The following is a 9,651-nucleotide window of genomic DNA, read 5'->3' as shown; positions in this document are numbered from 1 at the left end:
GATAAATTTCAGTGAGCTTTATTTTCAACAAAACTTATCCAATATCTTCCCATTTCAGTAAAATTCAGCTCCACTGAAAAACTGCCAATTTGACCAAATTTCATTTAAATAAAATAAATTCAGTTTACCTTAATTTAAATTTAGGGACATTTTTAACAAGGTGTAAACTACTTGAACATTTTGTTTGAAACAAAAAGAAAAGCCAACTGTGAGGGCATCGTCTCCAGACAATTTCAATCCCTTGCCAAAACTTTAGATCTTGGATCTCAATGCCCAAAGGCTCCAAACCCAGTTCTTGAACTGATGCAGTCCTTTCTGAAACAGCCCAACAGGGGGCATCAATGGAGAATTTAACCAATTCGATCATACAAAATTTGTAAGACACTTTAATGGACTGCATCAGGGCAGCAAGAGCACCAAATTACCCACCCCAGATGTTTTACAGGTCCTTAAAGAATGAGACAATTATATGGACACATTTAATTTATCTAATTCAAGGAGATGCTCTTGTCTCAGTCTTTAAGGCTTCGCTGGCAGCCTCTGGCAGTACACAATGAGTACACATCATCCCAGTCACTTTGGTTAATTCTGTCAAAGGCTGCTCAGCAAACAGACAGCTGCCATGCGTCTGAAACATGATCCCTGTTCACACAAACTGTGCACTGATTTAGACATTTTTGAATCCCACCTCCCCTCCCCAAATTACCCACTGAAAGCCAAGTTGTATTAAGTGCAAAATATTTGAGGGACCTCAGTTGAACAAACAGGGATCTGTTCTAACCAATGAGAATTGGGAAATTCCGAGTCAAATAAATAGGCTATAACAAGTCTCAATGTTTAGAACTTAAAGCATCTCACCACAAGGGAATTGCACTTTGTCAATAAAAGTAAATATACCATACATAACAAAAACTTAAATTCAAGGAAGAGGGGAAAATATTAAGTTAATCATTTAGAAAATAAGCAGCCTGACCAATACATAAATTCCTTCAACATTCCCCTTTTAGCCAATCTCTATGTATATTAAAAGAAAAACTATCAGAAGTGCACAAAAACAGTGCAGTGCATCGTTGCCTGAATACATTTGTTTTAACAGAGGCCAAACTGACTGGTTAAGCATCTTTTGTTCAAGGGAAGCCAGTCAAGCTGCAATGCACAGAGCGCGAGTTGCTGCTACATTTAAGTGTGATGTTCAGTTCTGATGCACTTTGCACACATTTCTTTCAGGGGGACAAGAAAAGCACCACATCTCCCTAATTTTTTGATAGAGGAGCTGTGCCTAAAGCCAAGATGAACGTAACAGTAAAGTACCTTCCCCAAAATACAGATTATCTAACAATAAAGCTGCACTGCAGCACTTGTACTACTACCAAAACAGAAAATCATTGGCTTTTTTCACAATTTACTGAGGCCAAGATATTAGAGGCCTCAGCCTTTACAAGTTAAGGCTGGTGACAATAGAGAATTCAATACGTGTATGCACAAGCTTTAGAAAGCCATCTGTCTAAACTGCGTACTTGTTAACACTGGCGTCTGAAGTCAAATACTCAATGATTTAAGTGCAAGTAAAAATAATCGCTCCTACCTTCAAATATGAAGGAGTTTAATTATTTTCAAAACATTTCATGCTGAGTGTCTTTAGATTATGATCCCAAGGGAAGTTTCAAAAGAAATGATCAATTTAGAAGCCAATATTGCCGAAAAAAACTGCCGCAGGATCTCCAGTGCCAACAAGAGAGTAAGTAGTTTTCAGTTTATCAGCCAGCCTTATAAACTTGTTTAAAACAATCTTAAAATTATAGTATATACAAGTGTCATATGCAACCCATCCAGGCTGCACATTTGAAAACAGTGTGGCCATCCACTGGGAAAATGAAACCGGGCATAAAAAGCTTCCATCATTTATCTCCACTAGATCTGGAATCCTCAAATCATGTTGTTGAGAGGCTGCAGTGTGTCCATCTTTAGTGTTCAATTGCTGAAGACAAGAGGATATAGGGCCTTTGAAAGAATATGGACAATCTGTCTCTCGGAAAAATCTTGTGTTTGTCCAAATGAATCCAAGTTGTCCTCAATAAGCCAGACCTGTGTGCACTGAAGCCAGACGCCAGAAAGTAGAACTCCAGCAGACCTCCCTCCGAATCATCTTGATGGCTGGAACATGTGGCGCGACATAAAACGACTTCACCTTTGTGGTCTGACAACAGTAGCGTGACCATTTTTCCCATTAGGTGAACAAGTGTGTGAGATGAGGAGGATGGTCACAAGGATTATTACTTTAGAAGGTGAACAGCTTGTTAAGGCACTTGATACAAACTGGTTAAAATGTTGTAAATAAAAGGTGACAGAGGGCATCATGGGGGGTCTGTTGGTGCTGGCTTGATGTCTCGGATGGCTGTGATTCGACATAACTTGCACACATTTCAGGTTGGTGGTCTAATACTTTCCTCTTCGTGCACTTGTCTTCAGTGTGTGATGGTGCAGCAAAAAGCCTAATAAGGCAAATGAGTTCTTCCAAAACGCTTCCGTCCAATACACATTCCTTATGATGGCGTCCAGAAAACTGTACATAAAAAAAACAAAAGACGAGATGGGGGAGGGATAGGGTGGGGGCGGGGCAGGGGGGGCGGATGGACTGATCTGTGGAAGAGAAAGGGAAATTGAGTTTTACATTTAATCTACATCATCTTAACACACGAGTGAAGTAGGGGGCCCTGGCGTTAGCACTCACTGGCTCATGGCTTGGCTTCTTCATTGCTCTCACTGTGGTATTCTGCCACGTAAAGGCTCTTGTCAATAATCCCAGGGATGGGTTTGATCTCTGTTCCAAGCTGCTCTTCAATGCCTTTCAAGTTGAAGCGATCATCATAAGTGATCAGATTGATAGCGAGGCCCAGGTGTCCAAAGCGTCCTGGAAAATAAAGGTAACTTTGATAAATTGTTCAAATTCAAATTAGTTTTGTTTGTTTGTTCCCTTACCAGATCTTCCAATACGATGCAGGTATGTTTCTCCCAGCTTAGGAAAGTCAAAGTTAATGACCACATTCACAGCCTGAATGTCAATTCCCCTGGTGAAGAGATCTTGGGGAGACAGCATCATATAGACCATTAGAGCATTGACATATCACGCGAAATTCAAATGTGTACTTTCTAAATTTGCTGATGCTTTAGAATCTTGATAGTAAATAATCTGCTGGACCAATTTGCATTATTTGGAAAAAGGCCACAAATTAGCATACATCTAGCAGGTAAATGCATGAATGATGTTGAATTACCAGTGCACACAAGATTACGGCAGAGGCCATTTCTGAAGTCATGGAAAACCCGATTGCGGTGCTCCTGAAAAGTGAGAAATTATGTTAAACACAAAAATACATACTGTGAAAAGTCTTGCTGGTAACGTTTCAATTCAGGTGTTTAACAAGGAGCCAACCTGTCTCATTTTCGCATGAATGTAGAAACATGAATAGCCAAGCTGAGAGATCTTCTTGGCGAGCAGCTCAACCCTTTGAGAGGAATTGCAGAAAATGATCGACTGGTTGATCTGGAGCTGAGTAAAAGAAAAGGTTCGGGACATTAAAACAAAATTGACCCTTAAAATCAATAATAGCAACGTACTCAGATCAATACAGCATTTTATAACCAACCAATTGCAAGACGGTGATAAAGATGTGTCTGAATACCCTGTAAGTACCCAAAATAATAACACTTACTCTGGAAAACAAGGTGTTGAGGCAATGGACCTTTTGCCGTTCAGTTACATAAGCATAATACTGAGTCACTCCCTTCAGGGTTAGCTCCTCCATGAGGTTGATCTCATAGGGCTTCTGCAGATGTGCATTCTACAAAGACAGGTACCGTTACGGTTAGGGCAGCAGCAAAAGTACAATTCAGTACAAAATGAACATACCATAAACTTCTGCACACTGAGGGGGAAGGTGGCAGAATACAGCAGAATCTGTCTTTGTTTGGGAAGAAAGCTGAGAAGCTCCTCCATCATTGCAACAAAGTCCTGGGACAACAGTTTGTCCGCCTGTGAGGTGAATACAAGGTTAATGTAGTCTTTTTGAAACGCACTGTGGTCCAAAAGTATGTGACGCAAAAAACAAAAAAAAACAACTCACTTCATCTAGAACTATCATCTGAACTTGATTGACTTTGGCCACTCCTTTCTTGATGAGGTCTAAAATTCGCCCTGGAGTTGCGATCACTACATGCACTGAAACACCACACAGGGCCTTGACATTATGCTGACAGAATCAGGCTAATAGATACCACTGGGGCACAACATTCATTTACCTGTTTCATCGAGCCTCATGATGTCATCACGCAGGTTTGTTCCACCTGTAGTTGCCATTACTTTCACGCCACCCATGTGTTTGCTGACCTGGATACATATTTGGCTTACTTGCAGAGCCAGTTCTCTCGTGGGCACTATGACAAATGCTAAGGAGGATAGAGAGTACACAAAGTAAATAAATGTGTCAAAATCAAAAGTTACAATCAAAAGACTTCTCACCTTGTATGCAGTCTCTCTTCAGGTCAATGCGCTCAAGTAAGGGAATGAGGTAGGCTCCACTCTTCCCTGTGCCATTTTTGGCTCTGGCTAAAATATCTCTTCCTGACAGTGCAATGGGAATGCTTTCCTCCTAGAATAAAAGCATCCAGAAATTGAAGACATTTAATTTCCCATACAGAGCGTGTAAAGACAGCCTTCAACCTCAGTTACACAAAAATGTAATAAAATCATAGGAACGAATGGGTCGACAACGATGGTTGATGGGAGTAGGCTGACCATCAGACGACTTGAGATCACACTTTGGAGATGGGTCTTTATTTCAGTCTTAACCTTTGAGATTTGTTTGTTTTTTCCCTAAAGCTGTTGGTGAGTGTGTCCACTGAGGACCACTGCAGTAGGCCTAAGATCAAACTCTTAAACGCTATGCATGTTGAATGTTAATATGCAGATTCACAGAGGTATAGTTACAAGGTGAACAATAACATTATACTCTGACTATGAATGCAAGAAACCATCTTGAACTTGTGACCTAGCCTTGGAACATTTTACTGATCTGTACCTGAATTGGAGATGGTTTTTCCCAGCCCATTTCAAATATCCCCATTAGTAGCTCCCGTTTTAGGCAGTAGTCTTCAAATTCATTGCCTTTTGTTGCTGTGACATCCTGAAAGGAAAGAAATTAAAAAAAAGATTAATTCATTAAACATCATCTGAGTTTTATTAGCTATGTACAGCATCTAGGTCTGGGCATCAAGTACCCACCGATGTTCTCATTCTCATGTCCTTTGGAGGCAATTTCAAATTCTTCTTCCAATCATCTCCAGGCCTGAAGATGGGATTAATTATTAAAATACATGTTTATCATTGTATAACGTCAACAAAATGTGACACGAGTTGATTTGCTTACTTGATGACAGAATTAGTGGTAGTGGCAGGCAGGGAGTCGCCATTGTTAATTGTGCCTTTTATTGGGTTTAGTTGTGGACCACCACCACCACCACCACCCCCTCCTCCTCCTGGTGTTCCTCCAGGCTTCCCTGAGCCTCGGATCTGTCCATTTTGATTGGACAAGCCCAAAATCACTGGGCTCTCGGTTCTTGCGGTACTCATGACTTAATTTGAGTGTCCCAACCACTTTGTCACTAAACGATGACTACGTTAAAAAAAAAAAAAAAAAAGATTTCTCTTAATAATGTTACTCAGCTGCACTGATATCTTTGTGCGGAAGCAGAGTGTTTTGGATGTTATTTTGGAATCGTTTCGCTTTTCAAAAAAAGGTACCAAGAGGCAAGCTCGCAAGTTCTGACTCACTATTTCAGCTAGCCATCTTGTTTAGCTAGGCCTTTGAGTCCAGCAATTTTCCAACCCTAGGGAAAAAAATACAAGGTGAGCAGGTGTTAATGAGCATCCATATAAAACAATCCTTAGACCAGTTTCATTTGATAAAACAGAAGACTGTCAGTGTAAATCCCCACCCGCAAATAAATGAATGAAAAACAATAGAGGCACTTCTTCGAAATATGCGAGTTTATGTTTATGTACAATGTTGGAGGTACGTTAGATACAAAACATAATAAATCACATTTCGCACTCCGAATGATCTACTGTGTTTACTCAGCTTGTGAGTTACATTAGAACAAATTAGCTGTGGCAAAGCATTACAACAACAGTAAATTATAATGTCCAACAAAATGTAAAGCTAGCGTTAGTTCCAAAATTTAGCATTAGCTAGCCAGCTAACTCCATAGCATCCAACACAAGGATGTTTAACAGATTACATGGCTAAGTTAAGTCATGTCAGAAATATTGACCCGGTCCACAACCATACACTCTTTATAAGAAATCTTACAATGCATATGAAAAACGGAGACGTTTTATATTCTCGAAGGAGTTCTTCAGGCCTAAACGGGACTTGTGATCTTTGCTATCTAACCTAGCTAGCACCAAATAGCCAAAAGTGGCGAAATAATATCCACTTGGGCCTGAATAAAAACGTATTTGGGGGCTTCTAAAAGCAGCAGGTGATATGGTCGTTGTTGTGTAGAGTAGTGTATCTTACCTTTATTTCTATTTGACCAGTCTTACCGATGTTTGAAAAGTGGAGCTATTGATTTTAGCTGACTACGAAAAAGCCCTGACAATCCAGTGTCCAAGATGGCTTCCTTTGTATTTGTACCCGCCCCCTGCCGACTAGATGATCTCACTAAACGCTGAATGGATCTGTGCCATAGAACTATATACATAGATCTGTGCTCATAAATTATATATATACATTTATTATTTGGGGTCCTGGGGAAACACAACGCAGTAGGCTGTGTAGGTTTAATTATTTGGCTAAGCAAAAAATATACTTTTTTTTGTATCTAATAAGACGCCTACTTGCATATCAAAAGAATATCAAGATTGTAGTTGCCTTTTTACAGTCTATTAGTAGCCCTAAACCTCAAGCCTAAAATGTTAGTAGGTGGACATATTGTCCAAAATACATCTAAACTTGATTAAATTGGTATAATCTAGAAGCAGAACAATTATTTGACATATATACATAGATATGTGCTCATAAATTATATATATATATATATATATATATATATATATATATATATATATATATACATTTATTATTTGGGGTCCTGGGGAAACACAACGCAGTAGGCTGTGTAGGTTTAATTATTTGGCTAAGCAAAAAATATACTTTTTTTTGTATCTAATAAGACGCCTACTTGCATATCAAAAGAATATCAAGATTGTAGTAGCCTTTTTACAGTCTATTAGTAGCCCTAAACCTCAAGCCTAAAATGTTAGTAGGTGGACATATTGTCAAAAATACATCTAAACTTGATTAAATTGGTATAATCTAGAAAACAAAACACATGACACATTAAAGCATGAATAAATTATGGCAAATTATGCTCAAAAAGAAATCTCCAGAAGCCCTGGTAAAACCTTGGCAGACACACATACGAAGCACTGACACATTTTCATGGTGATGGTGGTTTGAGACTGACACCGGCAGCAGTAGCCTTCTTGAGTAAAGGTTATCAACACTATGCTTATCTTATACTTGGTCACAATAGTCTCATTTAGATTTTGTTTTTGTATCTTTGTTCTCATTTACTATGTGTACGTAAAATGTTGAAGTCCTATGCTTACTTTTCTGCTAAGTGAGGGGGGGGAGTTTTCTCTACCCAATTGGAGCAAAATCAGTGAGTGTGCAGAAGTTGTAAGAAAAGCAAGAGGAAGTACATTCACTTTACCCTTACCTACTCACCAAGAAGACAAATGACAACCATCTATACTTTATATGAGGTAAGACTTCATTGCCGAACTTAAACCTGTACTGTAGTAAAATCAGTATGTTTTCAGAATACAAATAATAAAGTTTTTGCAATTTTTTGTTCTTTTTTTTTTACATTCATTTTTAGATAAAAAAAAATGGAATTTAAAATTATATTTTTTAAAAACAAATTAGATTAATGACATATTGCTGTCCAGGATGCACTTTATAAAAACAATGATGGTGAAGTTTCCAACAAAGAGATATAAATGTGAGAGTGTGGACTATTTCTGTGGCCTTGCTAAACAAAGCTCCAACATTGGTCACTTTGACGAGGTCTACAAAATTAAAATGCTTTCACTGTACTGCAATTTTAGGCACTGTATCAAGACTGTATCTTTTGTTATTTAAGTATCACCACAAAATCTAGAATACTAATTAGAGAAAAAAGGAACTGAAAATATTCTGGCTCACTGCAGTGCATGCAAACCTATAAGAACAATCCCCATTTTAGTCTACTTTATCGTATAGTAATCATGATTGTGACTGATTTTTTTTGGTGCTCATAACTGGAGCATGTATTGTGATTGATCATCTTAAAAATGTAATGTGTATTTTTCAGTCAAAAGACATGGGAGACTCGGAGAATTTCACATATGACGACAATGTGACGGGCGACTGCCAAACTGAGGAAAAAGCCATGCAGCACTTCCATGCTGTGTTCCTGCCAGTGTTTTACAGCTTGATTTTTGTGCTGGGCATCGCAGGGAACAGCCTCATGATCGCTGTTCTCTTGAGACCTCGTCACTTTCTCCGCATCACTGAGATTTATCTCCTGCACCTGGCCCTGGTCGACCTTCTGTTGCTCTTAACATTTCCATTTGATGTGGCTGATGCTGTTACTGGCTGGATGTTTGGCACATTTCTGTGCAAGTTGACAGGGTTGATAAAAAATATTAGCCATCTTTGTGGAAGCCTACTCCTTGCGTGCATTGGGTTTGATCGATATTTGGCTATTGTGCATGCCATTTCCAGTATGCGAATTCGGCAGTCAAAAACAGTGCACCCAATTTGCATTTTGTTATGGTTAGTTTGTTTTGGGTTTTCAGTACCAAATGCAATCTTTTTGACAGTAGGCACAGGTGACACCAATTCAACCAACTCAACTGATCTATATTGCATCGATAATGATGATTTTGGTGTCCACGCAAATAACTGGGTTCAAACCAAAAGAGTTTTGAAACATCTGTGCTTCTTCCTGTCAATGGCTGTTATGGCTTACTGCTATACAGCAATAGTGAGGACTTTGTATAAAAGTCAGAAGAGTCAGGCCAAACGAGGTGCAATTCGACTGGCTTTACTCATAACTCTCGTATTTTGCCTTTGTTGGCTTCCATACAACATTACATTATTAATGAAGACTTTGGTGGAGCTACAGTTTAATACAACTTGTAATTATTATGCTTCCCTGAACTCTGCGGTAGAGGTGACCCACAGTATTGGGATGTTGCACTGCTGTCTGAATCCTTTTCTCTATGCCTTTGTTGGGGTGCGCTTCCGAAATGAACTGATACAGTTACTTTGTGACCTCGGTTGTAGTAGAGTTTGTCTGCCTTTAATCAGAGTACGGAATAACAATCAATCCTCTATTTCCGATGGAATAACCTCTAACACCAACTAAAAAATTACTTGATGCTTCCGTATATCCTATAAAGTGTAATGTGTATTTTATAGCAAGATATTCTTTTACCTGTACTTTGATTTGAAAATCACTTGTGTAACACTGTATGTTATCTAATAACTCAATAAAGTGTAACTCACTGTAACATGGATGTGATTAAAATAAATCGAGAAA

General features: G+C 38.8%; 2 protein-coding genes across 3 annotated transcripts; one reads left to right on the top strand and one right to left on the bottom strand.

Annotated features, from left to right (window-relative positions):
* Positions 1–2: 2 nt before the first annotated feature.
* Positions 3–6,687, bottom strand: ddx6 (DEAD (Asp-Glu-Ala-Asp) box helicase 6). 2 transcript variants are annotated; one of them, XM_079553787.1, is made up of 15 exons: positions 6,579–6,664; positions 5,831–5,886; positions 5,427–5,672; positions 5,282–5,345; positions 5,079–5,183; positions 4,520–4,649; positions 4,300–4,446; positions 4,125–4,219; positions 3,911–4,033; positions 3,714–3,842; positions 3,434–3,550; positions 3,276–3,339; positions 2,980–3,081; positions 2,732–2,911; positions 3–2,635 (listed from the first exon to the last, which is right to left on the bottom strand). In XM_079553787.1, exons 3-14 carry the CDS (start codon positions 5,627–5,629, stop codon positions 2,736–2,738), a joined length of 1,455 nt encoding a protein of 484 aa, XP_079409913.1. In that variant the 5' UTR covers positions 5,630–5,672; positions 5,831–5,886; positions 6,579–6,664; the 3' UTR covers positions 3–2,635; positions 2,732–2,735. The 2 variants fall into 2 exon arrangements, with proteins under 2 accessions (XP_079409913.1, XP_079409912.1); XM_079553786.1 differs by having other exon boundaries at positions 5,427–5,886; positions 6,579–6,687.
* An 825-nt stretch (positions 6,688–7,512) lies between these two features.
* Positions 7,513–9,642, top strand: cxcr5 (chemokine (C-X-C motif) receptor 5). The gene is made up of 2 exons (XM_079553884.1): positions 7,513–7,828; positions 8,419–9,642. The coding sequence occupies exons 1-2, from the start codon at positions 7,802–7,804 to the stop codon at positions 9,475–9,477; spliced, it is 1,086 nt and encodes a 361-aa protein (XP_079410010.1). The 5' UTR covers positions 7,513–7,801; the 3' UTR covers positions 9,478–9,642.
* Positions 9,643–9,651: the final 9 nt, after the last annotated feature.

The sequence above is a fragment of the Gobius niger genome, assembly GCF_951799975.1.
Source record: "Gobius niger genome assembly, chromosome: 1".
Classification (NCBI taxonomy): domain Eukaryota; kingdom Metazoa; phylum Chordata; class Actinopteri; order Gobiiformes; family Gobiidae; genus Gobius; species Gobius niger.
This window is presented reverse-complemented; position numbering and strand designations above follow the sequence as displayed.

What these genes read in the sequence shown, in the direction of transcription:
- ddx6 (XM_079553786.1), bottom strand. Translation starts at nt 5,629, where the DNA reads ATGAGTACCGCAAGAACCGAGAGCCCAGTGATTTTGGGCTTGTCCAAT. An exon ending in AAAAACCATCTCCAATTCAG is followed by an intron (nt 4,650 to 5,078) that starts GTACAGATCAGT and finishes CTTTTATTCTAG; the next exon opens with GAGGAAAGCATTCCCATTGC. An exon ending in CCGTAATCTTGTGTGCACTG is followed by an intron (nt 3,082 to 3,275) that starts GTAATTCAACAT and finishes TGTCTCCCCAAG; the next exon opens with ATCTCTTCACCAGGGGAATT.
- cxcr5 (XM_079553884.1), top strand. Translation starts at nt 7,802, where the DNA reads ATGACAACCATCTATACTTTATATGAG. An exon ending in CCATCTATACTTTATATGAG is followed by an intron (nt 7,829 to 8,418) that starts GTAAGACTTCAT and finishes TGTATTTTTCAG; the next exon opens with TCAAAAGACATGGGAGACTC.